At 41.2% G+C, this 18,694-nt stretch overlaps 1 protein-coding gene across 1 annotated transcript in view; it reads left to right on the top strand.

The window, feature by feature from the left end:
* Positions 1–18,694, top strand: part of LOC113661751 (splicing factor SWAP) — a 95,825-nt gene that overhangs the window by 65,513 nt on the left and 11,618 nt on the right. Inside the window, exons 14-15 of the mRNA XM_027176182.2 lie at positions 9,828–10,102; positions 13,822–13,959. Coding sequence (XP_027031983.2) covers positions 9,828–10,102; positions 13,822–13,959 — 413 coding nt within the window. The remainder of the gene's footprint in view (positions 1–9,827; positions 10,103–13,821; positions 13,960–18,694) is intronic.

Below are 18,694 nucleotides of genomic sequence, written 5' to 3'. Positions count from 1 at the left end.
TTTTATTGTAATTTCAACCATATATAGCTGACGCAGTACACTGCCAAATGAGACAACGTTTCTCCAGGACCATGTCGCTACATAAAACAACACAGAGCTAAGGACTCGAAGTAAGTTATCCTAGCTACATAAAGTGTATCGTGCACAAACTAGTGCGAGACAAAAGACGAAACAGTACTCAAAACCAGTGTACATACTGCATGTTCTACAGTGCATTGTGTAAAAATATAAAGGGGGTTCTATTAAACATATCTACACTTACGTAATAGCGTACGTTTCAGCTATGAGCGACGGCACTCTGTCGTCACGTCACACACGAAAGATATTATTCTGGAGTAGGGGTTATTTTCGTTTCTTTGGTTCTAAGTTATATCTTAAGAAAATGTGTCTGCATATCTGTCAGACTTGTATATAGAATTATCACGATTTTGAAATTGATCAGGTCACAGTAAGGTCAAATGCTGAAATTAAACTTTTCCTTCATTAACTTCCTCCCTTCCGTCGTAAGGATGTACGTGATCTTTGTGTCCGAGCTTGGAACATTTTAATTTGCACAATATCTCAAAAGCAAGTGTCTGAAGGTTTGTAGATGCAGATGTAACTGATTTGATTTTGGAATTAATCCAAAGAGCATCAAGGTCACATGTCTCAAATCATTTTTCTTCAGTATCTTCGTTCACATTTGAAGTATGGTTATGTAACTTAAGTAAAAACTTCTCACTGTCCATACTTTATTTGAGAGGGCTTGCTAACTATATTTATGCTGTTCATTAGCAATGGGGTCAGCATCAAGAGCACGAAAGTGAAGTGAAGTGAAGTGACGTGACATACAGCATGGTGTATGTACGAATTCTGAGTTTGGTGAGCCATACTCACATTTCGTTCCCTGCATTTAACCCATCCAAAGTGCACACACACACACACACACACCTAGAACACACACCCAGAGCAGTGGGCAGCCATTTATGCTGCGGCGCCTGGGGAGCAGTTGGGGGGGTTTGGTGCATTGCTCAAGGGCACCTCAGTCGTGGTATTGCTGGCCCGAGACTCGAACCCACAACCTTAGGTTTAGGAGTCAAACTCTCTAACCATTAGGCCAGGAGCTTTGCTGCAATGTTGTTTTTTTTTTTTTTGGTTTTTTTTTTTTTTATAGATGTAGGTGCGATATTGCATTCTCAGTTAAGATGACACTCCACCACTCAGGCTAGGGACCAGGTGGGGTTCCAGGGAATCCACTGGCGTGTCAAATAGGTCTGTTTGATTAAAATATGTCAGTGCGAAAATGTAGGTTTTGTCCTGAGCTCAGTTATCATGCATGACCGGCTCACTCACTCTAGATCCCATGATTTTGTCGTCTCTAACCTGTTTTAGAGAAGGAACGTCTTTCTTTCCTTTCCGTCCTGAATTGTGAAAAAAAAAAAAAAAAAAACAATGCAAAACATTTCAAATCCGAATTCTCGTTGATCCCGAACAAGCAGATTGTTAGCATTAGATAAAACTTTATATTTTTGTTACGATGGTTTTGTTGTGCAACATGTTTTTGTGTTTGTGTTCTAAACTAAAAACTCAATGAAAAAGTGTGGTTATTTTTCAAGGGTTTACCTCATTGACCTTCTATGTGGATGCCATAGAGTAGACTAAGGGCACTTTTACATCCATTAGTCAGTTTACCGAGCCTGAATCCGAACCAAACGACCTACTCGCGTTTCTGGATATGACCTGTTTCCGTTAAATTTTTCTTTATTTTTCAGTCTTACAATAAAGTCATAATGTTTGCCTCTCCTTAGCTTGGGTACTTTTTTTTATTATTATTATTAACAGGGGTTTTCTTACATTCATAGCTGAAGCACACAGTCTGATACCTTCAAGAACCTTGTGTAATATAGCATCAAATGGCGTTATACTGGACAAGTGCTGCTTTGGTTACAATTCACATTGATTTCCCATTGACACTTTTATGTAGTCTGCCTTTTTGGTTTGTTTTTGTTTCACATTGAATGTAATTAAGCGCAAAAGTCGAGAGTGAACAGCAATGGAAAAAAGTCAACAAACCTCTGCCAAGGGTGGGTGGAAAATCGCAAAATCCTCCCGGCTCAGGAAAGATGGAGCCAGTGCGTGTTATTTATTATAGAAAAATAGTTTAAAAAGTTTTGTGTACAAGATCCAGCATTTCCCTTCTTTTTGTTCTCGGTTTAACTGCTTGCATTTACAGAAAAAATGTTCTTGGTTTTTTTTTTTTCTTTTCCTCCTACAAGGTTGAATCGCTTTCACACTCGAATCTCAGACGTTCACCAGACCAAAACCACATCGGACAAGTTATTTCGGTCCATACTTATGTATGACCGCCGTGTTCTTACTCGCCCAATGAGCCACCCGAAGAAAGAAAACACACCAGGGTTCATTTCAAATGGATTAAGCTTTGCATAACTGAAATCGTTGTAAAAGCAGAGTTAACACAAAATAGTTTTGGTCGATGGCGTCCCAATATCCGTGCTGCCAGAGATGTGCGTGTGGGTGTGTTTTTATGCCTCCCATCAGGGATCGTTTGACTTCCTCTCACTCCATTGTCACACACATTGCTTTGCTCCGAATAAACAAACAGTACATAATCTTTACAGATATGTTTTTTCACCTTGAGTGTTCTCGGACTAATTAAGGAAAGTATGTGGCTGCAGTAGCCGATGTGCCAGCTGGCTGCCTTGTGCTCTCTGGACTGATGAATAAAGGCATAAATTGTTCATGGCAGGCAGGCGGACGGCTCTCCAGTGACCCTTAAGCCCCGGGCACCGACGTGCTCCAACCATCAATCTAAATCCCTTTTTATCAATACGCCCTTTGCTTCCATCCTGTATCTCATTACAGATATTAACTCCAGTACATCGTGTTGAAGAAGTATTTCTTCACAGATGAAATCTCACTTGTAACTTTTCACTGTATATATCACTTGTCCTTCACGATCTGTCTTTTTTTTTTCTTTTTCTTTTTCTTTATACATCTTCTTACGTCTTTTGTTCTATCTCAGTCATTGATGGGTCCCTTTGAGCTTTGCTGTCTCTTTCTCACTCTTTCTCACAAAACTTAAATGGCCTTGTTGTTTAAGCCTGGGTCCCACCTGCTGGCTTCCATACAGTAAGTGCTCCTTGTCCCAAGTGTCATGTTGGGATATAGGATTACACACCCCGGGGCCATGTGCTACTCCTGCTCTGATGTGTACTTTTGCTCCCAAATTGATTGGGCTCTTAGTCTCCCGGCTGATGTTATCTGTTCAAAAGAGCCTCCCTCAAGGGAGAGTACTATCCATCAAGGCCTTCTTTTAATAAGACAGGCAGCCATCATGGGAAATTTCCTGCCAATTAAGGACAAAGCTGAGTGCAGAGGTGACCATCTAGCCCATTCTTCAAATGTTTTATGCATGTTGCAAGGACAGAACTTCTCACTTGAATCAAAAAGACAAAAAGAAAACGCCTAGTAGTGTTCAGTGTTGGGCAAAATTCCCATGATTACTGTAACGCAGTTACTTTTGACAGTAACTAATACACTAATGCATTACTTTTTAAATAAAGTAACTCCGTTACCGTTACCATACTTTTTAAAATTAATTCATTTTAGCTGAAGTGTAGCCTACAGACTAACCTGTTTACAGCAGCGACGCAGTGTAGGATTGGTGGATGCTAACCTGTAAACACGAAGACGCCGCACCGTGGGCGTGTTTTCTGTTTATTCGAGTATGTGCGGCAGTAACGGCGAGTCGAGGCGAGAGCGAGACGAGTTTCTCAAAGTGGAAATATGCTCATTATTTCTTTAAAAAAGTAACTAAAAAGTTATTTTAACAGTAATGCGTTACTTTTTGGTGTAAATAATCAACAAAGTAATTGAGTTACCTTTTGAATGAAGTAACTAGTAGCTAACTAACTAGTTACTATTCCTTAGTAACTAGCACAACACTGGCAGTGTTACTGAGAACCTACAAAACATAAATCCTTTCATCCTACAGACTTTGCTCTGTCTGAAAACTAAGTTAAAGCTTTACTAACTCTGACTACAATAAAGCACTGGCACTCGAGACTCCTTACATCAGATTATATGAAGCAGCCATTATGCTACTGATGTCTTTACTGTAAATCTGATTGTGTTACAAGGAGCACCTTGATATAAACCTGTGGATTAAATTAAAGCCGCTGTTAAAGAACATCATCTGACCGATCAGAACCGACAGTCCAACCTCACTACGAGGTACTACTGTTTTAAGTACTTGATTTTTCTTGCTAGTGTCTAAACAAAACAGGAATATCAAGCAGGCCGTTGATAAAGCATACTAATGACTTGACTGTTTGTCCATATAATCTCGTATAATTACACTTTTAAGCTCTCGAATCAAATGGCCGAGGTAATTATATATTTATTTTTTCTAATTTCCAGCTGAATTCCAATTATATAATAAGAGAGCTTCTGTGCTCTTTCATGCACTAAAGAATTCAGCAACCAGCCCTTGCACTCCCTCTCCACCACACCACACCACACCACACCCATGCCCATCCCACCACTAATCCCACTTCTCCACACCTGCTACCACCACAACCGCTCCCATCCCTTTGCAACTACACCCACACCTACTCCTCCGCACCTGCTTCCACAGCTTCGACCCCTGCACAACTGCTCCCACCCCACCATACACATTACCACACCTAATCCTACCTCCACACACCTGCTCCCAACACCTCCCACTCCCACCTCTTTGCACTCATTACCACGCCTAATAACTACTCCCTCTTACCCCACCACATCAGCTTCCACTCCTATTGCCCCTTTACTATTATTTCATCTTCAGACCAGGCAAGGTGGCATGGTGTAGCCTGATACAAAACTGGGTTACTGTTACCAGCCCAAAGTTGTTTGTTTTCCTCTTGTACCACAGCAATTTTCTTTTTATTAAGAAGAAATATCAGTTACGTTTAATGTTGAGGAACATCCCCAAGGCAAGTTATGACATCTATGAACCGTCTTCCTCCTGACCTGCATCCCATCCTCTAATCCCATCTTTATTTCATTTTTACTCAATTCTACTGTGGCTACATGGTTAGTTCAAGGGTTACTTGCCCTTATGCATACATGAATTTCCCACTCAAGTCCTCTCATCATCTGCTGACCCCAATCAACCGGCTGTCCAAGAGCTATATAGAGAGTACGGATAAAATATAGAGACCGGAAGTGCCATATAAAAGCTAGCTTGGCTTAAACATTTTCTAGTTTCCTGCGTCGTGCCACAACTACCAGTTCCACTACCTGCTGTACTTTGCCAGCAGATGCTTTGGAGCTTCAAATTAAACCCAATTTTGGAAACCCTGTTTGTTTTGGATTAACATTTCAGAGCCTTGTTTATGAGCATGGACTCATGCTGAAATGTTAACTGAAATGCTAACATTTCCTCTGTCGAGACTTTTTCAGGACCACCCTTATGACCGGTTTCATCTTAATTAGCATGTTCCGGTCCTGAGTGTCAACTCTACTATCGGTGTAGCCGCTAATGTGCCTCTGAACTCAAGGACACCCTGGGGAATTGCAGTACAGCTAGAAGAGATGAAAGAGCCATAGGCAAGACGGCATCTTTTGGGGGAAAGATGCAGCTTCTTAAGCTTTTATGTAGCTTTCTAAGGAAGAGCGCAGAGTGACTAAGCCTTACTTTAGAGAGTCAGGAGACTGTATCGATTTTTTTTTTCTTTTTACTTTTCAGAGTTCAGATGTGTTTTTTAAGACAATGGAAGTTTTTCATTAAAAAAAATATATATATATATATATATATACACACACACACACACACACACACACACACACACACACACACACACACACACACACCGTAAACTTTCCGGGAATTACTAAAGAAAATGGATTTTACAGAAACAATTTTATTTCCTTTCACTTATTTCCAGCTAGTGCTCTCACCTGTGAGGAGTCAAGCTTATTGACTTTGGTGATATTGCAGATAAACCAGTCCCAGAAAGCTTTTGTTTCATCCCGTCAAGTTGATCTCATCGATACGAAGCCACCGACACCGAATTTAATATATAAAAGCTGTGATGTTTGTGTTGTGCACCATATTGCACCTCTAGAGCCCAGCAGAACTTTCATGGGAAACCAAGTAAACGAATATACCTATATGTCCAAAAAAAAATACGTGGAACCGTGACCATACCAACGAAACGTTCTTCTCGAACATGCCGGTAAACAGCCTTCACTCTTTTGGATAGGCTTTCCTCTACATTTTGGAGTGTGGATCTGGGGATCTCGCCATCCAGCCAGTGAGGCCAGGCACTGATATCATTTGAGAAGGCCTGGGGTGTCTCTGGCCTGGCAGTTCTCTATGTAGGACATTTGAGTTCTTCACTCACTCCAACCTTGGCAAACCAGGTCTGCATGGACCTGCAGGGGTATTCACATGCTGGAACATATGTTTAGGTCTCTTTCGGTCCAGTGAAGGGAAATTATGTAAATTTTGTGCATTCAGCAGCTGGTGGAGCTTTGGGGGAAACGTCACATATTGGTGTAATGTTTTGGTATCCTCATACCATGTATGTAGGCCATATAGTGTATATGCTGTAGTGTTTAAGTGGTAAGTGATTGGGTATCAACTGAAAGGTGACAAATTTATGTTTTGGTAGTGGCAAAGTGATTAAAGGGAAATTTTGAGAAGTTGGTACATTCATCCTTGACAATTTCTTGCCATCCAGTCCTTCAAAGTGGTCTCTTCCGCTGGGACGGCCTCAAAAAGCAATCTTTACTGTATACATGCACAACGATCCTCAGCAGCTTAAGCTGAGTTCAACAAAGCTCCAAGAAGAAGAAGGCAGTCGAAGGGTGTCAGGATCAGGCAGCAGGAGTACAAGTACAGAGCAGATTATTGTGTGTGCTTTTATCCCACAGTGGTTTAAAAGGCTGCACACTGTGAACAGAGAGCAAGCGAGGGCTACGGCCGGTCTGCCAGCGACAGCAGAACTACAACAGCTAAAAGCATTTTTTAAACCCAACGTACAATAGTACAACAATGTGATTGAAACAAGAGGAATGGCGGCACCTGGATAATCCCGTGGCAGGAGCCAGTAGGAGAGTTGGTTAGCTATAAACAAAGTCTTGTGCAACTGCAGCTTTCACAGTTATGCCATTGTAATTTGATTTTAAAGTGTGTATGTGTGTGATCTGTTGCCTTTCTGTAGGGGGAAAGCTTTAATATAATGCCTAAGTGGAATGAAAGGCTTGGTATAAAACAGTCACAGCAGGAAGTGGATTTAAGGTTTTGCCCACGTCTTATGAACATCTAACAGGGACTGTGTGGAATGAAATGCTTGCTGAAATGCAGTCATTCATATTGTCATGAGTGAGTTTAGCTAACCCCGACATATTGAGCTGATGAGAGTGCACTGCATTTAAAAACCAAAGTAAACTTAAGTGTGTGCATGTGCAGGCATGTGTGTCTGTGTGTGTGTGTACATGTGTGTGTCTGTGCGACTGCCATACTGTCAGTTTTAAACATGCATTGCTTGTTTGTAACACTGTGTGTGTGTGTGTGTGTGTGTGTCTGTGTGACTGCCATACTGTCAGTTTTAAACATGCATTGCTTGTTTGTAACACTGCGTGTGTGTGTGTGTACATGTGTGTGTCTGTGCGACTGCCATACTGTCAGTTTTAAACATGAATTGCTTGTTTGTAACACTGTGTGTGTGTGTGTGTGTGTGTGTGTGTGTGTGTGTGTGTGTGTGTGTGTGTCTGTGCAACTGCCATACTGTCAGTTTTAAACATGCATTTCTTGTTTGTAAACACTGTGTGTGTGTGTGTGTGCGTGTGTGTGTGTGTGTGTACATGTGTGTGTGTGTACATGTGTGTGTGTACGTGTGTGTGTACGCGTGTGTGTGTGTGTGTGTACATGTGTGTGTGTGACCGCCATACTGTCAGTTTTAAACATGCATTGCTTGTTTGTAACACTGTGTGTGTGTGTGTGTGTGTGTGTGTGTGTACATGTGTGTGTCTGTGCGACTGTCATACTGTCAGTTTTAAACATGCATTGCTTGAATGTAAACAGTGTGTGTGTGTGTGTACATGTGTGTGACCGCCATACTGTCAGTTTTAAACATGCATTGCTTGTTTGTAACAGTGTGTGTGTGTGTGTGTATACATGTGTGTGTATACATGTGTGTATACATGTGTGTGACCGCCCTACTGTCAGTTTTAAACATGCATTGCTTGTTTGTAACACTGTGTGTGTGTGTATACATGTGTGTGTATACATGTGTGTGACTGCCATACTGTCAGTTTTAAATATGCATTGCTTGTTTGTAACACTGTGTGTGTGACTGCCATACTTTCAGTGTGTGTGTGTATTTTACGTGTGCGTGAGCATGCGTTTGTCTGTTTGTGTGGCTGCCATACTGTCAGTTTTAAACACATATGCAATGTGTGAGACACTGCTTGTTTGTACAATGTCTGTGTGTGTGACATTGTGGCACTGTGTGAATGAGAGTGTGTGCGTGTGTGTGTGTGAGACACTGTGTTGAGATTCTGTGTGTGACAGTTTTGTGTGCGAGTGTGAGAGACACTGTCTGTATCTGTGACCTTCTGTCTGTGTGTCAGACACCGCGTATGTGACAGTGTTTGAGATTGTGTGTGTGTACTCGTACAGGTCAGTGTGTTGTATGCTTTTTCGACTCCTCTTCCTCTGTCTCTATCTCAGGGGACCAGAGAATATTAGTCTCCCAAATGTCAACCTATTTTTAACCTGAGCATTTGAAATCAAACCAGGCCTCGCCTCTCATTACGTAGCCCTCGGATAGCCGCGAAGTATCCCGAGAGCTCGGTTATCAAACAGAGTACGCCATGCTCATCTTCATCTCCCTTTCTTTTTCTCCTTCCTCTTTTTCTCTATCTTCTGTCCCTTTTACCGATGTGAGCCAACGGATGCAGTCCGGTTCCACCGAAGACAGATTTCTCAAATCTAACCGTCAGTGTGATGGGAGACGATTTGGGTTCCAAACATTCATTATTATGTCTTGCTAATTAAAACATACGCATTGGGATAGTATTTGCTGATAGCACTGATTTTTTTTTTCCCCCCTTCATACTGCCAGATTTGGGATTTATGACAGGTTGTGAATGTCAACTAGATTTTTTACAGCTAACACAGCTAAGTTTTTCCAAGTCAGTATTTTCTTTCCAGCTTTTGCATATATGATTGAATTGGCTCGGTGTCTTCATGTTTGCCAGCTAGCGTGTAGATGCATTGCTTTTCTTCTTCTTCCTTTTCTTCCTCTCCATTGCACCTGTTCTTTCACCTCATTCTTTACTCCTTTTAGTTACCTTTCCATCTCCTGCATTCTCTCTTTATATCACACACACATTTCTGCTCGCTCTCTCGCTCACTTCCTCTCCACGAGCAAACTCTGTCCTCTTCCGACTGAGGGATGATGCTATTTCTATCTGAGCTACAGCTAGTGTTTCACACCATGCGGTACAATTAATTGGGCTACATTTTCAATCTCTACGCGCCCTCTGCTACCCTGCATTTGAGGCACTAATGCTCGGCAAACTCTAGAACTTTACACCACTTCTTTTCCACTCTGTGATTAGTGTGTGTGTGTGTGTGTGTGTGGGCTCAGCTGACTCAAGCAGAAGAAAAGCAGGAAAGCTTAGGATTTTTCAGACTCTCATTCCTTCCCTTTTGTTGTTATTTCCCCACAGGCCCCGGTACTCGCTCTTCTGTCTCCTAATCTAATCAGCGACACCTTTATTTATGTGTTTTTTTTGTTTGTTTGTTTATTTCTGTCTTTTTCTGTCCACAGCAAGAGATGTCCTCCATCCCAGCTGGGCACGTCATCCAGATGCCACTTTCTGAATATCCGCCTCCAGACCCCTCCGTGAGGCACACCGATCCCCCTGCTACCAACCTGCCTCTGTCTTCTTCAGCCACCTCTTCCTCTGCTCGAGAGCGGGACCGGAATAGAGATCGAGATAAGAAGAAGAAAAAACACAAAAGAAGGTCGCGGTCCAGGTCGCGGTCCAGATCCAAAGCTAAGCACTCGCTACCGAGTGCATACCGCAGCTATAAGAGAGCCAGGTAAAAATATCCAGCAACCTTCTTTATTTCCTTTTAAAGTTTTTAATAACCAAGTTCATTACAGATTCCCCAAGGCACTTCATCCTAGAAAGGTAACTCGTGTATGAGTTTTCTCCATCCGTGTGTTTGTTTACAACATGCCCTTTATAAAAAGAAAAGAAAAGCAAATGAATAATTGAACACGGTTAGAAAGGGTCAGAGAAAGGATCCATCGCACCTGTACCACATTTGTTCTCCCCCCTTCTTCTTCTTTTTTTTTTTTTTTATTAATCACAGTTACAGAAAAAGCTTCTGTGCTCTTGTCATTTCGCTCCTCATGACTCGCCAATTTGTCCTTATCAGCTGCTGAAGTTGCAGTAATTATACTCATCTCATCCTGGCATTTTGACACGCCTTAATATATTTTCTGCAGATTGAATCATTTCTGCCCTCGGCTTCAAATCACTTACTGTGCAAATTAAAGGCTGGAATTGAGGTCTCGGTTTCTGTCTCACTTTTTTTTTACTTGCTTTCTTTCTTTCTTTCTTTCTTTCTTTCTTTCTTTCTTTCTTTCTTTCTTTCTTTCTTTCTTTTTGTCTTACTTATTTTTTCTTTTGTTTCCATTTTCCTTCCTTCCTTCATTTCTGTTGTTTTCCTTCTTTCCTTTTTTCATTTCTATTGTTTTCCTTCCTTCCTTTCTTTCTTTCCTTCCTTTCTTCATTTATTTTTTTTCTTCCTTCCTTCCTTCATTTCTATTTTTTCCTTCCTTCCTTCCTTTTTTCATTTCTATTGTTTTCTTTCCTTCCTTCTTTCCCTTCCTTTCTTCATTTCTATTTTTTTCTTCCTTCCTTCCTTCCTTCGTATTTTTTCCTTCCTTCCTTCATTTCTATTTTTTATCCTTCCTTCCTCTTTTTTCTCTTCTCTCCTTCCTTCCTTCCTTCCTTCCTTCCTTCCTTCCTTCCTTCCTTCCTTCTTTCCTTCATTTCTCTTTTTTCCTTCCTTCCTTCATTTCTCATTTTTTCCTTCCTTCCTTCCTTCCTTCCTTCCTTCCTTCCTTCCTTCCTTCATTTCTTTTTTTTCCCCTTCCTTCTACATATTCAAGATACAAACAAAAACAAACAAAAGGAGTGAAAGTGATATGAACTTAAGGGAGCAAAATACTCCAGGACTAAAATGATTTCATCCCAGAATACAAGTGCATAAAAATAATAGTTTCATTGGGTTTTAGTTCATTCGTTTTAGCGAATCATTTTCCCTGAAGCCTCTTGCTAATGTACCCCCATTTCCCCTATAAAAGCTGTATACAAACGTGCCCCTTTTGACCTCCTGACACTACGAGAACAACCTACAAGGCATCACCTTCATCTTATGTCCACATGAGCTTGTTCGGCTTTGAATTCCATCCAGCTGACGCGTTCAATCAAAACCTGAAAACTACAATGGACCAGGGAAAGGAAATGAGTTGGCTCCTGTAGTTAAACACACAGCTGGTGTGAACACGCACTACTTTTCACTTCCCTAGCATCCAGACCCTGCTTGAGCTTCTCCATCCCAGCCCCAAAGAAAAAGAAAAAACATTTTGAAAAAAATTGTGTCTGAATTTCCATGATGATCTTCTTAATTGCACGGTATTATGTAAGAATTACAAATTCATCAACACGATTTTTTCCCCCCAGACTGACTACAAGGACATGTTTTTGCTAATTAGCGATACTTATTTAAGATTATCGATAGATTATTAAGATTTTAAGCTCCAAAATGATTTGAGACATGTCAATAAAATTATAAATTATACAGCACATAGATTTTATAAAAGAAATCTTTTTTTTTTTTTTTTTTTTATTGGACAAATGCCAACTCTATTCTAAAGCCCTTCACCACAGTTTATACTTCAGCTTCACCACATTTTTTTTTTTTCCTTTGACACCTGTTCAGTCACTTCAGTGAACACACAGAGACACAAGCATGGGTCATGACAGCTCTTGTATGAGAGTGAGATAAAGGTCATTTGCAGACCTGCCAGCCTTCATGCTTTTTGCGTAGGAGCTCTGATTTTAATATACGAGTACGCTAATGAGTTAGCACACAGAAATTTGCCTGAAGGAGCAGTCTTCTATTAAATACGCTCTCAACATAAACAGCAATAACAGCCACTCGGAATATATCTGGACCAATCAGCAGTCCCGAAGAAGCCCCACCTTTCTCCCCGTCTCACAATATAATCATGCATTCATGCTGCATCATCGCTTTCTGTAAAAATAATAGCTGTACGATTTGGCTAACATTGGACACGTATTAGCTTATACCGGTATGACTATATTTATTAGGGATGCACCACAGTTTGGGTCATTGACTTCAAATAAACAAAAACAGCACTTTCTAATTAGAAAGTGATTAAAAATGCTTGTTTGTGGAGATCCATTCAGACAATTTGAGCAACAGATCAAATGTGATGTCGTTTACAGCGTTTTTACTTCCTTTCGTCCCCCATTTAAAAAGGACGCATTGTTCTCCTTATCATTAACAGCTTTAAATATGGTCACAGATGCTTTATGAGTTTGACTTCATCTCCTAGAGTTTTCTAAAGTTAATCTCAAGAGTGGCTTAGAGATATTTGGCAGTTTAAATCTCTTTTGTCATTATATGATGCTTTAATTGAGAATAATGACACCCTCCTCTCTCGTATATCCCTTTTCCTGACTTGTGTAATCTGATTGTCAGGTCGGTTATAAATGGGCACCTGTATGTGTGTGAGGGTGTGAAGGTGGGTGGCTATATATATATATATATATATATATATATATATATATATATAAATATATATATATATTTAAATATATTGAGATATATATTTTATATATATATATATATATATATATATATATATATATATATATATATATATGATATATATATATATATATATATACCTAAAATTACTTCATTCGATTTTTTTGAATTCAAGTGTTTCTCAGTTGCTGTCTGATCGACGTCCGTGGAGGGAAAAAATCTGATTTTGGTTTCCTATCGCACTCGCCCTTAAACATATGCAATAAAAAAAACATATTCCGTATTATTATTATTATTATATGGATTATTACTTGAGCCCGTGGCACAGAGGTACAGTAGCAGAAATCCTTTTCACCGCTCCAATCGTGCCATCCCTCAACAAGAGGACTAATGGGAAGTGTAGCGGGCTCTTATGCCACTAAATCAGATACCTGCACTAAATGACATGGATGGGCCATTCAGCTGAGCAGGATGTACTCCATTGTTGCCATTCATTTAAATGCGTGTGACCCCTGGGAAATAGTCGCTATTACCCAGTCAGATTACTACTTTGCCACCAAGCCTAATGGAAAAGTTTAAATTAGGCTCTGCCGCTCCGATTTGTGTAACCGCTTTGTACCGAAAGAGGCAGGTTAGAGCGGTACTGCAGTTATAATCCTCTACAAGTCAAGAAAACTCAAGCATACCGATTTACTAACTAGGAATCAAGGATGTATGCACTTGTGTCTTTCGAACAGTAGAATACTTCTAGAACATTGTCATTTGTTTCATTAGTTAGACTAAACGAGCAGTGAGACAGAATAGGTCATTTAATTAAGGGACTACAAAGTAGCACTCAGCACCATGTGGATGGATTTAGATGGATATATAGTACTTCCTGTGATTTTGCCCCACTCTGTGTCACTGGCTAATTGTGTGTCTGTTCTAACTTTCTTCCTTTTAACTGTCAGATCCCAATCCCATTCTCCCAGCAAGAGAGAGCGGCATCGTGAGGAAAGAGAAAGGGAAAGAGAGCGTTTTGGAGGCAGCACCTATCGCATTGGCAACAGCCCAAGCCTGGGAAGGAAGCGGTCGAGGTCCAGATCCAGGTACCGCACACACAAGCGAGTATTTAGCGTTATTAACAAGATTATCAAGACCCACTGTCACACTTCTTTGTGGTTAATTGTTTCAGGTTCTCAGCACCTGATAAAAGATAAAGTGCGAAAGTTCTTCGCTTCAGCAAAATCATGTGCTTGTTTATACCTACGTAACAGCTTTCTTTATTACAATAATACTGTACAACTAAACCTCTCTAAATCTGTGTAGGCTTGTTCGCGTAGGGGTAGATCATTCCTATTCTTGGAAATATCTGAAGAGTGACTGCCTTTTCAGGAGTTACAGAACCTCACATATGTCCTTGTATTCATAGCAGTCAGTTTGAAGTAATAAATATTTGCTCCACTCCAGTTGCTTTACTCACAAACATCATCTCAGTAAAGACTTGTGAATGGACTAAAACAGTTAGTGTAAGCCGTTGACCGTTGTGTGGTACAAGTCCATGTCAGATGATAAGGTGGCTTTCATTGTTGCTGTTGAATTGTTTGGCCAATTTCAGTATAAGGAAACTCCTTCGAGTCCACTATAAAGATAAGGATTGAGTACTGTATGTCCCAGATGGCCAGCTCCTCAGCGGATGGAGCTTTTCATCCAAATATGGCAGTATCTCAATGCCTCTGATTATCACAAGTGACAGTGCTGCCTGCATACATCTCAAGTACAGTCTGGTGCTAGAGACAGGCTGAAGGGTCTTTGAGGTCTTTGAATTGTTGTGCCAGTCCTTGGAAGGCAAACCTCAAAAAGCACACGTGTCCTCGGACAATGGGACTGCGGCAGTTTGTGTCATGGCTAGCCACTTCAGTGATCCAGATTTGTGGCTTCACAGCATGAGTAATGTTTTATATTCCTGACCTGTGACCCAGAGGGCTTGTAGGAACCAGTTTGTCTATCTCAATTCTACAACTAGTCACAAACCAGCATCCTTCTTCTTAAAATCCAAAGTATGTTGGTTAGTAACTTCAGTTTTAAATCAACAATGTTCTATGGCCAGCAAAACTGAGGTTTATGCCCCTGTCGTAGTGTCGTCAAGACCCACTGGTTAGTGAGCAAATTTGGGTTATAAAGCATCCTGCAGACAGCCTTCCTTTTTAGTAGGCTTTATGGCACCTTAAAAGGGAGGGCTTCATAGGGCTCACTACATGGAGTGAATGTCACACACAAGTGCCTGCTAGGTGCCTTGATGTATGACTCTGTATATTTAAGGCTCACTTGAGGCTGACATAACTGAACCAATGAGCTTGACAAATGTGAACTGATCTACAGAGTCTATCAGTCAACCCGTGGCAATAAGAAGAAACTGTGATGAACTTGATTGACCCTCATTAGCATTAGATCTTCAGGAGAAGACTGAATGCTTTAATCATTATACTTTCCAGTGGATAAATTCTATAGGCATGTGTTATTGTAGTCTATGCACAGCTTTTAATCAGTGGATACTCTTCGATTCTGCCTGAAACCATCAATTGACCACCTTTCTATTTCCATTCTGTTTCACTTTTGACCCAATTTTGAATTATTAAACACTAGCGCTGACTAAAGGTCGTGGTTAGCATGGACTTTTTTTCAGCACCTTTTAATTATCTTTATGGTTCAGGCCGAATTGTTCTATAAACCTCCTCCTTATGTCTTTCCTCATTCAAAGTTCTCCTGGAAGGACAGGCGGAGGTTCTCTCTTTTGAAAAGTGCCATCTTTTGTCATTATGTTCTCTGTTTCCTCTGCACCAGAGACTCAGTTTCTCAGCATGTGTCATGAGAGAGGAAGCAAGGCCAGGAATAGCAGTGGCTTCAGCTGGGAGCTTGGCTCCCTTAGTGTTGCACCCTGCACAAAGTACTCCAGCTTTAAAGCATTTGTTATTACATCAATTTCCTTAGATCGTATCATTCGGATGTCATTTTGGAGAAAAAAATCACCTGCCACCTGAAACATGTATGCTGGAGCTGAGAAACATTTTCAGAAAGAGAAGAGAGTTCATCCAGTGCAAATTCTCACAATCAGCATAGCCGTCATCATATGGGTGATCCTGCAGACCCAGGCTTTCAGTGGCCACTGTAATTATGGAGAAAAGATTTTGCCAACACGATGTACATAACGGCTCTGGAGTCTTTAGAAGAGCTAAAGAGTTATACAATGTTCTGAAATGAAAGTTTGCACAAGACATGTCTTTGTACTGAGGCATGGCATGCCTTGCCAGTGAGCACCATACCATCACCCTAACACCTCCGTGTAGAGGTGTCCATTGGACAGATTTTTATTCCATTCCTGCCAGTTCTTGTCACAATTCCTGCCTACTTCTCTACCCTGCTTCATATCTAACCACGCACGTCTGCCCATATGAACATGAAAACTACCCACTCCATTTTATTTTTTTTTTTGCTGAGTAGGTCAAAATCCCAGTCCATACCTCTTCCAATCTTTGAACACAAACCATAGTGACCTTTCTCTCATGCTATACGAGGGTCACATTGTGTCGTCTTCCATCTCCATAATTTCAGTAATTGTATAGCGACAAGGCATCCATGTCTCAGGGCATTTCTTTACGTCACGAATTCCAAGATGAGCATGAAGAGTGTCAACACAACTGCCCCATGTAGACACACTGCCACAGTAGTGCAGAGTGATCAACCATGTTACGCTAACAATTGTGTGAAAAAAGGTTTTTCAATTCTTGCCAAGTTTCAAGTGCTAGAAACCCACTTATAAACCAAATGACTTATCACCTTTCAAGGATTATAAAGCACAATTTCGAGCTGTTGTTAACGGAATGAGAAAGGGCCACGTCCTTCACTTGAGTCACGTCCGTTTGTATCAGATTCGGAAATGAGTTACTTGACCACCTTGCACTCTTGTAACTGGAGCCCAGCTTGACTTTATTGCTACAGAGTTTTTGAAGCAAGTGTGCTGGTGCACTGTATGCCTTCAAATTGATTATACTGCTATGTAGTGCACATTACACACTTTTGCTAACTCTCTGCTCTGCCCAAAGCCACATGTGCTCTGGAGAAAGAAAGAAGCAGAGAAACGCTTTTCGTACTTTCATACCTTTTTGCCTTTGCTTGCTAATATTTCATATAGATGCAAGTGTACCTTTTTAAACACCTTGCTGGATGGCTCATGGCCATCTTGGAGTTTGATATTTGAAGTAAAAAAAAAATAGTATCATGCAAATTTGGTGCTGTTATTAAGCATATTTAATAATAGCCAGTGCCCGAGCTTCATATTAGATGACTGTCTGTATTTCTGGCAAATATTAGCCTTCATGAACAGGCAGAACTTTGAAGAATGGTGAAGATATTATTAAAGTCTGAGCGGAGTCATTTATCTGAAGAGATTTTGACTCATGCTTGTTAACTGCTATGAGTTATGTGTGGAAGATGATTATTGCATTATAACATCAGGAGCTGTTCGAACTCTTTTGACATGATCTTGGGTTCTTTGCAGAAATTAGTGACATCTGTTCATGGTAATTGTGAGTATGCACTGGCAGCCTATTATCATTCATTTATCTTCCATTGCTGCTGTCACTGGAGTTCATCTTGGAGAGGATGCCTGTCTATTATAGGTTTCATGCACATACATCCATACCTAGGGGGCAATTGAGCAGAGGCAATCCACCTCCGTGTAGGAATTCCACACAAACGCTGGTAGATTGTATGTAATTGCACACAAGACAATAATCCAAAGGTCAGGGCATAACCAGGAACCCTGGAGCTCTGAGGCAACAACACTACATTTTAGAATTTAAGAAAGGAAGGCATGGTGGTGCAGTTGGTATCATTAACTTTTCACAGCTTCAGCAACCCCAAGTTGATACTAAGGTCAGGTGATTGTCTGAGTTTAATGTTCCTTCACGTTCTCTATGCTAGATTGAATGAATGTGCGAGAGTTTGTGTGAGAGAGTGAGAGTTTGTGCGAGAGCGTGAGAGTTTGTGTGCGAGAGCGTGAGAGTTTGTGCGAGAGCGTGAGAGTTTGTGTGCGAGGGCGTGAGAGTTTGTGTGCGAGGGCGTGAGAGTTTGTGTGCGAGAGCGTGAGAGTTTGTGTGCGAGAGCGTGAGAGTTTGTGTGCGAGAGCGTGAGAGTTTGTGTGCGAGAGCGTGAGAGTTTGTGCGAGAGCGTGAGAGTTTGTGCGAGAGCGTGAGAGTTTGCGTGCGAGAGCGTGAGCGTTTGTGTGCGAGAGTGAGAGTTTGGTTTGTTTTGCGAGAGTGAGAGTTTGGTTTGTTTTGCGAGAGTGAGAGTTTGGTTTGTTTTGCGAGAGTGAGAGTTTGGTTTGTTTTGCGAGAGTGAGAGTTTGGTTTGTTTTGCGAGAGTGAGAGTTTGGTTTGTTTTGCGAGAGTGAGAGTTTGGTTTGTTTTGCGAGAGTGAGAGTTTGGTTTGTTTTGCGAGAGTGAGAGTTTGGTTTGTTTTGCGAGAGTGAGAGTTTGGTTTCTTTTGCGAGAGTGAGAGTTTGGTTTGGTTTGCGAGAGTGAGAGTTTGGTTTGGTTTGCGAGAGTGAGAGTTTGGTTTGCGAGAGCGTGAGAGTCTGTGTGCGAGAGCGTGAGAGTCTGTGTGCGAGAGCGTGAGAGTCTGTGTGCTAGAGCGGGAGAGTCTGTGTGCGAGAGCGGGAGAGTCTGTGTGCGAGAGCGGGAGAGTCTGTGTGCGAGAGCGGGAGAGTCTGTGTGCGAGAGCGTGAGAGTCTGTGTGCGAGAGCGGGAGAGTCTGTGTGCGAGAGCGGGAGAGTCTGTGTGCGAG

The sequence above is a fragment of the Tachysurus fulvidraco genome, chromosome 21, assembly GCF_022655615.1.
Source record: "Tachysurus fulvidraco isolate hzauxx_2018 chromosome 21, HZAU_PFXX_2.0, whole genome shotgun sequence".
NCBI lineage: Eukaryota > Metazoa > Chordata > Actinopteri > Siluriformes > Bagridae > Tachysurus > Tachysurus fulvidraco.
This window is presented reverse-complemented; position numbering and strand designations above follow the sequence as displayed.